The 16,388-nt window shown below is 39.2% G+C and overlaps 1 protein-coding gene across 1 annotated transcript; it reads left to right on the forward strand.

Annotated features, from left to right (window-relative positions):
- Window positions 1–9,845: 9,845 nt before the first annotated feature.
- On the forward strand, window positions 9,846–11,232 carry LOC145877429 (mannose-binding protein-like). Its single transcript, XM_082972892.1, has 3 exons — window positions 9,846–10,056; window positions 10,132–10,179; window positions 10,649–11,232. The coding sequence occupies exons 1-3, from the start codon at window positions 9,858–9,860 to the stop codon at window positions 11,026–11,028; spliced, it is 627 nt and encodes a 208-aa protein (XP_082829018.1). The 5' UTR covers window positions 9,846–9,857; the 3' UTR covers window positions 11,029–11,232.
- The last annotated feature ends 5,156 nt before the right edge of the window (window positions 11,233–16,388 follow it).

The following is a 16,388-nucleotide window of genomic DNA, read 5'->3' on the forward strand; positions in this document are numbered from 1 at the left end:
ACAATGTTATTCTTAGTTATTACTGTACATACAGGTTTCTGTCAACAATAAACAATGTTATTCTTAGTTATTACTGTACATACAGGTTTCTGTCAACAAGAAACAATGTTATTCTTAGTTATTACTGTACATACAGGTTTCTGTCAACAAGAAACAAAAACAATGTTATCCTTAGTTATTACTGTACATACAGGTTTCTGTCAACAAGAAACAATGTTATTCTTAGTTATTACTGTACATACAGGTTTCTGTCAACAAGAAACAATGTTATTCTTAGTTATTACTGTACATACAGGTTTCTGTCAACAAGAAACAATGTTATTCTTAGTTATTACTGTACTGTAAATACAGGTTTCTGAAACTAGATCTTACACAAGACACTGACATATACATATTTAGGATCTTAATTTGAACCAGTTTGCTACATCAGGAAAATAATCCTGCAGAAACAGGAAATGTGAATTATTATATCGATTATAATTAATGGAAATGTTTTGCAGGGGTTGATACATTTTTCGTTAGGACAAATCAAGTCTGAAATAATAAAGCGGAAATTGCAAACTATAGTAGCCATTTTAAACCGCAAATACACTACTGCTGTGCAGGAATATTATCAGCAACAAAATAGTGATCAAATTAACATTCTACATCTGTATGGGAGATAATAACTTGGCATTAATATTCTACCATCAATGCATGTGGTAGAATATATAATATAATACTTTTTGTGTGTGTCAGGGCAAAACCTACATTACATGTTGACTCAAACTTACCAGAAGTGGAATGGAACTAAAATGGAATGTGCGTGATTGATGTCAAAGATTTGTTTGGGTCCTTGACAGACGATTCCAAATGCATAAGTGTTTTGCAATAAAAGTGAAAATTGACATGTACTACATTCCAAGTTTGTATATTATCCAGTAAACTGTAACTGAACTTCAGAAGTACTTCCCGATAATAATGCATCCTAGGTGATGATCCTTGGACTAGGGCCTAACGTGATAACATTGGACTAGGGCCTAACGTGATAACATTGGACTAGGGCCTAACGTGATAACACTGGACTAGGGCCTAACATGATAACATTGGACTAGGGCCTAACGTGATAACACTGGACTAGGGCCTAACATGATAACATTGGACTAGGGCCTAATGTGATACATTGTACTAGGGCCTAACGTGATAACATTGGACTAGGGCCTAATGTGATAACATTGGACTAGGGCCTAACGTGATAACATTGGACTAGGGCCTAACATTGTAACATTGGACTAGGGCCTAACGTGATAACATTGGACTAGGGTCTAACGTGATAACACTGGACTAGGGCCTAAACTGATAACATTGGACTAGGGCATAACGTGATAACATTGGACTAGGGCCTAACATGATAACATTGGACTAGGGCCTACCATGATAACATTGGACTAGGGCCTAACGTGATAACATTGGACTAGGGCCTAACGTGATAACATTGGACTAGGGCCTAACGTGATAACATTGGACTAGGGCCTAACGTGATAACATTGGACTAGGGCCTAACGTGATAACATTGGACTAGGGCATAACGTGATAACATTGGACTAGGGCCTAACGTGATAACACTGGACTAGGGCATAACGTGATAACATTGGACTAGGGCCTAACGTGATAACATTGGACTAGAGCATAACGTGATAACATTGGACTAGGGCATAACGTGATAACATTGGACTAGGGCCTAACGTGATAACACTGGACTAGGGCATAACGTGATAACACTGGACTAGGGCATAACGTGATAACACTGGACTAGGGCCTAACGTGATAACATTAGACTAGGGCCTAACGTGATAACATTGCTTTTAAAATGCACATTGTCAACATCTGTCTATGGATTGAATCCTGGCCTCAGCCTATACAGTAATACACATTAAAGTCATTAATATGAAGTTCTGTTCTTTGAAGAAAAATAAATAAATCATATCTGTCTTGTCTTTGGGGTACCATTAAACGGAAGATATGTTTATCAATTAGCTCCCTGTAATTATTATCACGCGATTAAACGGATTAATCATTTAATTGTAATTAACTAGGAGATCGGGGCACCAAGGAGAATATTCAGATTACAAAGCTATAATTTTCCTAATATAACTTTCCTGTACTATAATATTATATTCTATTATAGTATAGGCAGATTATCTTCTAGTTTAATTGGTGTATTTTACCTCTAGTCCAGTCTCATACCAAACGTCGTAAATTGTTGTATCTGCACGAACCCAGTCTTCACTAAAATCATCCATACATCAATTGTCTTAAAATCATTTATTTACTACACTAAGTAATTAACAGAAAAACATACAAACAGTCATTATCGTCACAAAGGATTGGTATCGGAATGTGCCCTACTGGCTAAACAGGCAGGTCGGCCTGTTGAACAATGGATCATAAAAGGTCGGCTGAGAAGTTACACAGGGTTCATTAATATTAACAATTGACAATTGAATGCTCACTCATTCGGGAACAATTGCAATCAATATATATTTACGCTCAGTGTGTCGTTCTGATTGTTGTTGGAGAGTAGTTCTGTTGGGGAGTTTTGTCCGCGTTCTCTCTCTCTCTCTCTCTCGGTTAGAATGGATCTTTCAGAGCGACATTCATTAATGTCGTCATCGAATGGTTGGTTCGTTGGTCTTCGCGTTCAATGATATAATTTACTTAGCTGCAGACTAATAATTAATATCAAAGACTTGTTCTTATTCTGTCAGTATCGATAGTCTAAAAGTTAACCACGTGGTATGGTTCACATTCAGTAGAGGAATTGGAAGGTAAAACCTATTAGCCAACGGAGTGTAGGCCTGGTCTGAAGAAATGTAAATCCGGGGGTGTTTTATAGTGCCCATAGAACAGCTTGTCAAATGACGCCTGGTCCTGTATGGGTCACTGGGGGCGTGCCTATGACTGAGTTAGATTTGGTTACAGAAATACAATTCTATCACATTACATCAGTACATAGCATCTCAATGTCTTACAAAAGCTTTATCCTTATTAATACATTCCATACACCCATATAATGCAAGTCTTAAACTGAGTCTATTATATAAACAGTTTTATGGTAATATGGCTATATTGTCTCTTCTGAGTATCACAAAATGGTACCAAGCGGATCAGTTCGTAGCTGGATTCGTCACCAATCTTCCATACCTTCTCCAGAACACAAAATGTCGCTTGGCTCTCCAATTCTATGAGTTGGAAGAATTTCCTGTGTCTCTCTATGGGCCATGTGGCCAGAGACTCTCCTGGAATTTTAGAGTTTTTACGACCCTTTACACACAGGGTGGATTGTGTGCAAAAGGGAGGGGTCAACTGTCCTCCCTGTACCAAAAGAGGCTAACGTCATGACATGTCCTTATGTTTCTTAACCTCTATGGGTAGGTGGGACGCCTGCGTCCCCCCCGTGGTGCACTCCATCAACAGCAGGTGCATTTCAATAGCGGAAAATTTGAATCCAAATAAATGTCAAAATTCCAATTTTTCAAACATACAACTATTTTACACCCTTTGAAAGATAAACATCTCCTTAATCTAACCACGTTTTACGATTTCAAAAAGGTTTTACGGCGAAAGCATAAATTTAGAGTATGTTAGGACAGTACATTTACAAGAGTTGTGTGTAATGTTTTGTCAATTCAAAGACAGGGTCACCAAAACCATAAAACCAGCTAAAATGATGCACTAACCTTTTACAATCTCCATCAGATGACACTCCTATGACATTATGTTAGACAATGCATGCATTTTTAGTTCTATCAAGTTCATATTTATATCCAAAAACAGCGTTTTACTATGGCATTGATGTTGAGGAAATCGTTTCCCTCCAATAACCGGCAGTCAAGTCAGCATCACAAATTAAATAATTAAAATTAGAAAACATTGGTAAAATATTATATTGTCATTTAAAGAATTATAGATTTACATCTCTTGAACGCAATCAACTTGCCAGATTTAAAAATAACCTTACTGGGAAATCACACTTTGCAATAATCTGAGCACTGCGCCCAGAAAAATACGCGTTGCGATACAGACTAGTCGTCATGTTGGGGAGATCTAAAATCGAAAATACTATGTAAATAATCCATTACTTTTGATTCTCTTCATCAGATGTCACTTCCAGGTATCACAGGTCCATAACGAATGTAGTTTTGTTCAAAAAAGCTCATCATTTATGTCCAAAAATCTCCGTCTTGTTAGCACATGATCTAAGCCTGCCGGACTTCACTTCATGAACGAGGGGAAAAAATATATTTACGTTCGTTCAAACATGTCAAACGTTGTATCGCATAAATCATTAGGGCCTTTTTTAACCAGAACATGAATAATATTCAAGGTGGATGAATGCATACTCTTTTATAACGTATTGATACGAGGGTACCCAACATGAACTCGCGCGCCAGGTGTCTAATGGGCCATCATCGTTCCATGGCTCTTGTTCGGTCAGATCTCCCTCCAGAAGACTCAAAACACTTTGTAAAGGCTGGTGACATCTAGTGGAAGCAATAGGAAGTGCCAAAATATTACTCAGCCCCTGTGTTTTTCAATGGCATAGGTTTAAAGGTAATACAACACATCAGGTATCCACTTCCTGTCAGAAAATGTCTCAGGGTTTTGCCTGCCAAATGAGTTCTGTTATACTCACAGACACCATTCAAACAGTTTTAGAAACTTTAGAGTGTTTTCTATCCATATATAATAAGTATATGCATATTCTAGTTACTGGGTAGGATTAGTAACCAGATTAAATCGGGTACATTTTTTTTATCCAGCCGTGCAAATACTGCCCCCTAGCCCTAACAGGTTAACACCTGCCTAAACACAATCAATGAATGATATATTTATTTATTTAGGTTGAAGTATTTCCTTGGTGATAACACAACAGTAGATGTGTAGGCTGGAGGTGTATTTCATCAGTTCTAATAGGAAGGTTGATATACCTGCTGGTGCTACTGTTAAATGGGGTGAAGGAAAAACCAATGAAGGCAAACTGAATAAATATTTACTACAAAAATATGTGTGCTTGAATATATAGTATAATGTATGAGTATAATGCATCTTCTGAGTTGAAACAGCTAAATGTGTGCCGGGAAAAAACAACATTGCATGCTAAAACAATGGAACTATGGAAGACACTAAGTCATTCGGATGAGATAATTGTGTACTTCTTTTTTGTTTTTGCCTTGGACTTTAAGTCTTCCTTTCTCAAACTCACCAGAAGTAGAATGGAACTAAAGTGGAATTTGCGCAATGGATGTCAGAGATTTGTTTGTGTTCTTGCGAGATGATTCCACGTGCATCAGTATTTTGTAATAAATGTGAACATTGGCAGGGTACTCTGGGAATTACATTCCAAGTTTGTCTCTTTTCCAGTAAACTGTAAATGAACTTCAGAAGTACTTCCTGATAAAAATGAATCCTCCAAAGTGACGGGTTGTTTACCAATGTCTTTATAAGTTGCTGCACCAACCCATTTCTCTAGCATTCTGTTGCAAAGCAGGACAGAAACATCACATCCATTCTCAGCACATCAACTTAATAGGTATGGTACCCACTTGTTTACTTTTTGTCTTAATTATATTGCTGCAGTTTAAAGGCACAATATGTAAGCTTTACGGACGTTAGATGGTCATTTCAATCATTATAACCATCGATTATTGAAGAATATAGTTTATCAATGTGTTATGAGCTGATTACAACTGTGTTACCCTGTCATCAATCTATGTTCCTATTACTTCACTGTTTCTGTTGCTGTTTCCATTTGAGTCTTTGTAAACACCCCAATAGCTTCTGTTTAAACTAGCATGTTGATCTCCTGTCAGTCCTTGCATCAATAGTTCCATCTAACTAATTTGAGAGAGGTTACATTTCCGTTCCATCCGTCAACTGGCAACAAAGTGGCAGAGTCAAGCTGTTGAAATGACACATTCACATATTCTGCATGCTACTTTTCTACTGCTTGTATTCTTGTCAATCCCATTGACAGTAAATGTTCCTATCATGTAATTTATAAGCAGATGTTTCCTGTGCTTCTATTTTTATGACACCAGTGATTTACTGTCCCTTTGGTCTCTGTGTCTTCTCCCTGATGTTTTAGTTTATGGCTCTGAGCCGACGTCTGAATTTAGTCTCTGTGTCTTCTCCCTGATGTTTTAGTTTATGGCTCTGAGCCGACGTCTGAATTTAGTCTCTGTGTCTTCTCCCTGATGTTTTAGGTTATGGCTATGAGCAGACGCCTGACTTTGGGTCTCTGTGTTCTCTCCCTGCTGGTTCTGCCAGGCCAGATGGAGAAGTGTGAATGCCAGGGTCCTAGAGGCTTTCCTGGAGGTAAATGCGTCGTAAGCTTAGAACAACTGCCTTACCCTATCATATCCCAAAAGTTAAGACTGTTGATTTTGGAGTAAGCTGTCACTTTAAGCATGCACATTCATTTGCGTACCTGATGATGGAGTGATGATGGGAAACAAAGAACTCTGAATTAATTCAGTTAGATAAGCAGTCCTACTCCTACAAAAAGGCTTTTGTCTGTAAAAGTTGCCAAACAAAACTGGGGCTGGGGGATAATGAGAAATCCCCATCTGGTATATTTCCTGCTGTTACCCTTTGATTAAAATAAAGAAAAATCCTAAGACTGTTGATTTTGGAATAAACTGTCAATTTAAGCAAGTCAGAGCAGACCAGACTGCAGAGCACTTTACAGGCTGAATGAGGCAGTCCTCGGTGTGTATGATGATGTACTGTTTCCTGTTATCTCTCCATTGGGCCACTTGGACTTGTTGGTGTACCTGGTCAACCTGGAGCCAGAGGTAAAGTCTTACATATTCACTATATTATTTACCAAAAATGTAAGGGGGTAGCAACACACGTACACGTGGATTCTATATTGTAGATATGTCTTAGTAGAGTATTGGCCTGAGGGAACACACTGAATGTGTTGTAAATAGTGTTATGAAATGTAATGTCATGTAAAATGTTAAATTGCCTTAATGCTGGACCCCAGGAAGATTAGCTGCTGCCTTGGCAGGAACTAATGAGGATCCCTAATAAACCCCAGGAAGAGTAGCTGTTGCCTTGGCAGGAATGAAGGGGGACCCCAGCTTAAACAATGACGCGGCTAATATACTGCTCAAAAAAATAAAGGGAACACTTAAACAACACATCCTAGATCTGAATGAAAGAAATAATCTTATTAAATACTTTTTTCTTTACATAGTTGAATGTGCTGACAACAAAATCACACAAAAATAATCAATGGAAATCCAATTTATCAACCCATGGAGGTCTGGATTTGGAGTCACACTCAAAATTAAAGTGGAAAACCACACTACAGGCTGATCCAACTTTGATGTAATATCCTTAAAACAAGTCAAAATGAGGCTCAGTAGTGTGTGTGACCTCCACGTGCCTGTATGACCTCCCTACAATGCCTGGGCATGCTCCTGATGAGGTGGTGGATGGTCTCCTGAGGGATCTCCTCCCAGACCTGGACTAAAGCATCCGCCAACTCCTGGACAGTCTGTGGTGCAACGTGGCGTTGGTGGATGGAGCGAGACATGATGTCCCAGATGTGCTCAATTGGATTCAGGTCTGGGGAACGGGCGGGCCAGTCCATAGCATCAATGCCTTCCTCTTGCAGGAACTGCTGACACACTCCAGCCACATGAGGTCTAGCATTGTCTTGCATTAGGAGGAACCCAGGGCCAACCGCACCAGCATATGGTCTCACAAGGGGTCTGAGGATCTCATCTCGGTACCTAATGGCAGTCAGGCTACCTCTGGCGAGCACATGGAGGGCTGTGCGGCCCCCCAAAGAAATGCTACCCCACACCATGACTGACCCACCACCAAACCGGTCATGCTGGAGGATGTTGCAGGCAGCAGAACATTCTCCAAGGCGTCTCAAGAGTCTGTCACGTCTGTCACGTGCTCAGTGTGAACCTGCTTTCATCTGTGAAGAGCACAGGGCGCCAATGGAAATCTTGGTGTTCTCTGGCAAATGCCAAACGTCCTGCATGGTGTTGGACTGTAAGCACAATCCCCACCTGTGGACGTCGGGCCCTCATACCACCCTCATGGAGTCTGTTTCTGACTGTTTGAGCAGACACATGCACATTTGTGGCCTGCTGGAGGTTATTTTGCAGGGCTCTGGCAGTGCTTCTCCTGCTCCTCCTTGCACAAAGGCGGAGGTAGCGGTCCTGCTGCTGGGTTGTTGCCCTCCTACGGCCTCCACGTCTCCTGATGTACTGGCCTGTCTCCTGGTAGCGCCTCCATGCTTTGGACACTACGCTGACAGACACAGCAAACCTTCTTGACACAGCTCGCATTGATGTGCCATCCTGGATGAGCTGCACTACCTGAGCCACTTGTGTGGGTTGTAGACTCCGTCTCATGCTACCACTAGAGTGAAAGCACCGCCAGCATTCAAAAGTGACCTAAACATCAGCCAGGAAGCATAGGAACTGAGAAGTGGTCTGTGGTCCCCACCTGCAGAACCACTCCTTTATTGGGGGTGTCTTGCTATTTGCCTATAATTTCCACCTGTTGTCTATTCCAATTGCACAACAGCATGTGATATTTATTGTCAATCAGTGTTGCTTCCTAAGTGGACAGTTTGATTTCACAGAAGTGTGATTGACTTGGAGTTACATTGTGTTGTTTAAGTGTTCCCTTTATTTTTTGGAGCAGTGTATATGGATTTGTCCTGCTTTCAATTTTCTTTTCTCCAAAAAACACATTCTGTGACTTGGTCAGTTTTTTGGCGGCATGAAGCTTTCATTAGACCAATGAAATTTCCGAACGGGTTAAGGTCAAACAACTTTTTTTGTTTACTGTTTTGATTAAATCGAGCACTCTCAAACTTCCCATCATTCTGATTACGGTAGTCATTTTGTCACCCTCATCATGGCAAAGACACGGAGAAATGCATATGATGCAGCTTTCAAGTTGAAGGCGATTGATCTGGCTGTTGGAAAAGGAAATAGAGCTGCTGCACGGGAGCGTAGTCTTAATGATTCGATGATAAGATGTTGGAAACAGCAGCGTAATGAATTGACTCAGTGCAAAAAGACAACTAAAGCTTACTGCAAATGTTTTATTTTTTGTTACAAGCCGTGTTTCGTTAAAGCCTATTTATTTTTGTTACAAGCCGTGTTTCGTTAAAGCCTGTGTAAAGTTAATTTGTTTCAATGTACCGGTTGGCATCTGCGGCTTATAGACATGTGCGGCTTATTTATGTTCAAAATAATATATTTTTTTAATTCAATGGGTTCGGCTCATAATGGTCCGGAAATTACGGTAGGAGTCTTTCCTCATGCTAAACACTTTTGCCTCAATTACCCATAAAGTCTGTCAGGATAGATTTACCTCCATCTTGGACATTTGGGAAAACTTTAAAAAAACGTATTCTCATGAACCACAAGTCCATTGTCACGGATCCCCCCCGGTACTGCTGCTCATTCCGGAAGTCTACGTCACCGGCCTTCTAGGTGTCACTGCACTGGATTCATTTTCACCAACCCCGGACTGTCTTGTCTCATTGCTCACACCTGGTTACATTCCCCCTGATTAGGATGTTATATATGTGCCCTCTGTTCCCCATTGTCCCTGTCGATTTTTGTTCCATGTCCGTTGGTCTTGTGAGTACCTGTGCTCTGTTGTTTCGGCTTTCATGCTACGTGTTATTGTGTACTTGTTATTATGGGTCTCGTCCCATGTATTATTTAGAGGTTTACACCTCACTCTTTTGTTTGGGTTACATCCCTGTCTTATCTATATATATATATATACACACGTGTGTGTTTATTTTGGGCTTCTTCCCCATCGTTTTCATGATGTACTTTATTTTGAGTGGAGAAAAAAAAACTTTACTACGTATTCCTAAGCCTGTCTCCTATCATTACACAGCCATCCATCCACATCTCTATTATCTCTCCATAGGACTTCCTGGACTTCCTGGATATCCTGGTAGAGTTGGACGTGATGGAGTCCGTGGTCTACCTGGACCCCCGGGCCTTGCAGGAGCTACTGGTATTCAGCTGATTGATCTCTTCCTGGTTATGTATTGATTATTTCGTTCTCTAGTCACACCTTCTGTTTTCACAGACTTAGACTTGGAACCCCTGCAAGAAAGCTCGGTCAAATTGCAGTTGGGTAAGGAAGTGAATTTCAGAAAGCATGATGTTATGTACTTGAATGCAACATGACAGATCCCATATCTTAATTTGATCATTGTTGTCGCAGAGAATTTTCCTGCACATCAGGAAACGCAAACTGGTAGTGTATTCAAGGTCTAAAAATGCTTCTAAAGTTTACATTTCCTCTTAAAAAATGTCAGACTTGATTTGGCCGACAAAGAAACGATAATTCCCTACAAATAATGACCATTATTTATAATCCACATGACAATTCCTAGCTCCTGTTCCTGCAGGATTATTTTCCTGCTCTGAAACTGGCTCAAACTAAGATACTGCATCCGTAGATTATATTGTACTTATAAACAATCCGTTCAACATAAATTATGCAATATTCATAGTGTTTCCATTTGTGAAATGTAAAACACCAACTTTTGCTTCCACTTTTAATGTTACACTGACTGCATTAATACCTGGTTTCTCTTCAGCCATAAACTATGATTTCACCAGAAGAGTTGACAAGAAGTACTTTGTGTCACACAAGAGACCGGGTTCTTTTGACGACGCTGTTCAGTTCTGTACCAAGAGGGGCTTGGTGTTGGCTTTGCCGAAGAACGAGGAGGAAAACACTGCTCTCACGCAGGTCTTTGAAGGGGCTTTGAAGAATGCATGGCTCAATGTTGACAACAGTAAAGAGGGGAAGTTTCAGGTAGATTTGAAAGGCCATCCCCTCACCTTTTCCAAATGGGGAGATGGGGAACCAAAAGTGCCTAATGGGGATAAGGGCTGTACAATGTTGACAGAGTCAGGTGCATGGCAGGTGACATACGATTGCTCCTTCAATGCCTATATCGTGTGTGAGATATAGAGACACGTCAATTAAATGCTGTTTCTGAATTTAATATGAAATATTTATTCTCAATGAAAATTTCTTATGTTTAATCTCAATGTATTATCTCTATTCCTTATCTTGTGCGTATTTCCAGTTCTTTACCTTTATTCAAATTAGCTAGTTAAAATGTGAGGTAAAATTTGAAGGGACATTTGTGGAATAAAGCAACCAACACATTTACTTTGGTGCTTGTCTGTCTCCTTCATGCTCCTTCTCTCTGAACAGATGGGCTACTGCTCATGCACATGGCTACTTTTGACCTACAGTTTGCTGACAGAGGAATAACAAATATATATTTCCAAACAACAAAATATCAATTTAAACTTTTATGAATAGGCTGACATAGATCTTGAACCCCCCTAGTAAAAGCAATGCATCTCAACACGAAAGGAAGATGTCTGTGAGGGAGACCCTCCTTAGTGCTGGTTTTATATGTTTCTCTGGAGACATAATGACAAGTTATCCGTTACACCAGAGGGTGAAGGGGGACAGAAATCAGGTTGATAGAATTATGGTCATATTTGCCAAATGGAGGGCGAGGGAGAGCTTTGTATGAGTGTCTGTGTGTGGAGTAAAGGTGGGCCAGAGTTTGTTTCCTCTATTTAACATGCTGATAGAAATTTGGTAATACGCATTTAAATTCCCTGCATTAAAGTCCCCGGCTACTAGGAGCGCCGCCTCTGGGTGAGCGTTTACCTGTTTACTTATGGCGGAATACATTTCATTCAGTGCGGTCTTAGTGCCAGATTCAGTCTGTGGTGGTATGTAGACAGCTACGGAAAATACAGATTAAAACGCAGGGCCAGATGGTTTGGGACACTGGATTCTGACAGTCCTCACTACTTGCGGTTATATCCAGGATCAAAACAGGAAGCAGCAACATGGGTCTGTTAATTCAAAGATTCATCTTAGAAGAAAAACAATTCTATCAACACTTTGTGAAAATAGCGGTGAGTAATGTTTTTTTGAGCACAGCATTTGCTGTCACTAAACACTTTTCAACAAGAAACAATGTTATTCTTAGTTATCCCTGCGCATACAGGTTTCTGTCAACAAGAAACAATGTTATTCTTAGTTATTACTGTACATACAGGTTTCTGTCAACAAGAAACAATGTTATTCTTAGTTATTACTGCACTGTACACACAGGTTTATGTAAACAAGAAACAATGTTATTCTTAGTTATTACTGTACATACAGGTTTCTGTCAACAAGAAACAAAATCAATGTTATTCTTAGTTATTACTTTACATACAGGTTTCTGTCAACAAGAAACAAAATCAATGTTATTCTTAGTTATTACTATACATACAGGTTTCTGTCAACAAGAAACAAAAATCAGTGTTATTCTTAGTTATTACTGTACATACAGGTTTCTGTCAACAAGAAACAATGTTATTCTTAGTTATTACTGTACATACAGGTTTCTGTCAACAAGAAACAATGTTATTCTTAGTTATTCCTGTACATACAGGTTTCTGTCAACAAGAAACAATGTTATTCTTAGTTATTACTGTACATACAGGTTTCTGTCAACAAGAAACAATGTTATTCTTAGTTATTCCTGTACATACAGGTTTCTGTCAACAAGAAACAAAATCAATGTTATTCTTAGCTTTCCCTGTACATACAGGTTTCTGTCAACAAGAAACAATGTTATTCTTAGTTATTACTGTACATACAGGTTTCTGTCAACAAGAAACAATGTTATTCTTAGTTATTACTGTACATACAGGTTTCTGTCAACAAGAAACAAAAACAATGTTATCCTTAGTTATTACTGTACATACAGGTTTCTGTCAACAAGAAACAATGTTATTCTTAGTTATTACTGTACATACAGGTTTCTGTCAACAAGAAACAATGTTATTCTTAGTTATTACTGTACATACAGGTTTCTGTCAACAAGAAACAATGTTATTCTTAGTTATTACTGTACTGTAAATACAGGTTTCTGAAACTAGATCTTACACAAGACACTGACATATACATATTTAGGATCTTAATTTGAACCAGTTTGCTACATCAGGAAAATAATCCTGCAGAAACAGGAAATGTGAATTATTATATCGATTATAATTAATGGAAATGTTTTGCAGGGGTTGATACATTTTTCGTTAGGACAAATCAAGTCTGAAATAATAAAGCGGAAATTGCAAACTATAGTAGCCATTTTAAACCGCAAATACACTACTGCTGTGCAGGAATATTATCAGCAACAAAATAGTGATCAAATTAACATTCTACATCTGTATGGGAGATAATAACTTGGCATTAATATTCTACCATCAATGCATGTGGTAGAATATATAATATAATACTTTTTGTGTGTGTCAGGGCAAAACCTACATTACATGTTGACTCAAACTTACCAGAAGTGGAATGGAACTAAAATGGAATGTGCGTGATTGATGTCAAAGATTTGTTTGGGTCCTTGACAGACGATTCCAAATGCATAAGTGTTTTGCAATAAAAGTGAAAATTGACATGTACTACATTCCAAGTTTGTATATTATCCAGTAAACTGTAACTGAACTTCAGAAGTACTTCCCGATAATAATGCATCCTAGGTGATGATCCTTGGACTAGGGCCTAACGTGATAACATTGGACTAGGGCCTAACGTGATAACATTGGACTAGGGCCTAACGTGATAACACTGGACTAGGGCCTAACATGATAACATTGGACTAGGGCCTAACGTGATAACACTGGACTAGGGCCTAACATGATAACATTGGACTAGGGCCTAATGTGATACATTGTACTAGGGCCTAACGTGATAACATTGGACTAGGGCCTAATGTGATAACATTGGACTAGGGCCTAACGTGATAACATTGGACTAGGGCCTACCATGATAACATTGGACTAGGGCCTAACGTGATAACATTGGACTAGGGCCTAACGTGATAACATTGGACTAGGGCCTAACGTGATAACATTGGACTAGGGCCTAACGTGATAACATTGGACTAGGGCCTAACGTGATAACATTGGACTAGGGCATAACGTGATAACATTGGACTAGGGCCTAACGTGATAACACTGGACTAGGGCATAACGTGATAACATTGGACTAGGGCCTAACGTGATAACATTGGACTAGAGCATAACGTGATAACATTGGACTAGGGCATAACGTGATAACATTGGACTAGGGCCTAACGTGATAACACTGGACTAGGGCATAACGTGATAACACTGGACTAGGGCATAACGTGATAACACTGGACTAGGGCCTAACGTGATAACATTAGACTAGGGCCTAACGTGATAACATTGCTTTTAAAATGCACATTGTCAACATCTGTCTATGGATTGAATCCTGGCCTCAGCCTATACAGTAATACACATTAAAGTCATTAATATGAAGTTCTGTTCTTTGAAGAAAAATAAATAAATCATATCTGTCGTGTCTTTGGGGTACCATTAAACGGAAGATATGTTTATCAATTAGCTCCCTGTAATTATTATCACGCGATTAAACGGATTAATCATTTAATTGTAATTAACTAGGAGATCGGGGCACCAAGGAGAATATTCAGATTACAAAGCTATAATTTTCCTAATATAACTTTCCTGTACTATAATATTATATTCTATTATAGTATAGGCAGATTATCTTCTAGTTTAATTGGTGTATTTTACCTCTAGTCCAGTCTCATACCAAACGTCGTAAATTGTTGTATCTGCACGAACCCAGTCTTCACTAAAATCATCCATACATCAATTGTCTTAAAATCATTTATTTACTACACTAAGTAATTAACAGAAAAACATACAAACAGTCATTATCGTCACAAAGGATTGGTATCGGAATGTGCCCTACTGGCTAAACAGGCAGGTCGGCCTGTTGAACAATGGATCATAAAAGGTCGGCTGAGAAGTTACACAGGGTTCATTAATATTAACAATTGACAATTGAATGCTCACTCATTCGGGAACAATTGCAATCAATATATATTTACGCTCAGTGTGTCGTTCTGATTGTTGTTGGAGAGTAGTTCTGTTGGGGAGTTTTGTCCGCGTTCTCTCTCTCTCTCTCTCTCGGTTAGAATGGATCTTTCAGAGCGACATTCATTAATGTCGTCATCGAATGGTTGGTTCGTTGGTCTTCGCGTTCAATGATATAATTTACTTAGCTGCAGACTAATAATTAATATCAAAGACTTGTTCTTATTCTGTCAGTATCGATAGTCTAAAAGTTAACCACGTGGTATGGTTCACATTCAGTAGAGGAATTGGAAGGTAAAACCTATTAGCCAACGGAGTGTAGGCCTGGTCTGAAGAAATGTAAATCCGGGGGTGTTTTATAGTGCCCATAGAACAGCTTGTCAAATGACGCCTGGTCCTGTATGGGTCACTGGGGGCGTGCCTATGACTGAGTTAGATTTGGTTACAGAAATACAATTCTATCACATTACATCAGTACATAGCATCTCAATGTCTTACAAAAGCTTTATCCTTATTAATACATTCCATACACCCATATAATGCAAGTCTTAAACTGAGTCTATTATATAAACAGTTTTATGGTAATATGGCTATATTGTCTCTTCTGAGTATCACAAAATGGTACCAAGCGGATCAGTTCGTAGCTGGATTCGTCACCAATCTTCCATACCTTCTCCAGAACACAAAATGTCGCTTGGCTCTCCAATTCTATGAGTTGGAAGAATTTCCTGTGTCTCTCTATGGGCCATGTGGCCAGAGACTCTCCTGGAATTTTAGAGTTTTTACGACCCTTTACACACAGGGTGGATTGTGTGCAAAAGGGAGGGGTCAACTGTCCTCCCTGTACCAAAAGAGGCTAACGTCATGACATGTCCTTATGTTTCTTAACCTCTATGGGTAGGTGGGACGCCTGCGTCCCCCCCGTGGTGCACTCCATCAACAGCAGGTGCATTTCAATAGCGGAAAATTTGAATCCAAATAAATGTCAAAATTCCAATTTTTCAAACATACAACTATTTTACACCCTTTGAAAGATAAACATCTCCTTAATCTAACCACGTTTTACGATTTCAAAAAGGTTTTACGGCGAAAGCATAAATTTAGAGTATGTTAGGACAGTACATTTACAAGAGTTGTGTGTAATGTTTTGTCAATTCAAAGACAGGGTCACCAAAACCATAAAACCAGCTAAAATGATGCACTAACCTTTTACAATCTCCATCAGATGACACTCCTATGACATTATGTTAGACAATGCATGCATTTTTAGTTCTATCAAGTTCATATTTATATCCAAAAACAGCGTTTTACTATGGCATTGATGTTGAGGAAATCGTTTCCCTCCAATAACCGGCAGTCAAGTCAGCATCACAAATTAAA

This window comes from Salmo salar, chromosome 03 (assembly GCF_965601325.2).
Source record: "Salmo salar chromosome 03, fSalSal1, whole genome shotgun sequence".
Classification (NCBI taxonomy): Eukaryota; Metazoa; Chordata; class Actinopteri; order Salmoniformes; family Salmonidae; genus Salmo; species Salmo salar.

What these genes read in the sequence shown, in the direction of transcription:
- LOC145877429 (XM_082972892.1), top strand. Translation starts at nt 9,858, where the DNA reads ATGATGTACTTTATTTTGAGTGGAGAAAAAAAAACTTTACTACGTATT. An exon ending in GGGCCTTGCAGGAGCTACTG is followed by an intron (nt 10,057 to 10,131) that starts GTATTCAGCTGA and finishes CTGTTTTCACAG; the next exon opens with ACTTAGACTTGGAACCCCTG. An exon ending in CTCGGTCAAATTGCAGTTGG is followed by an intron (nt 10,180 to 10,648) that starts GTAAGGAAGTGA and finishes GTTTCTCTTCAG; the next exon opens with CCATAAACTATGATTTCACC.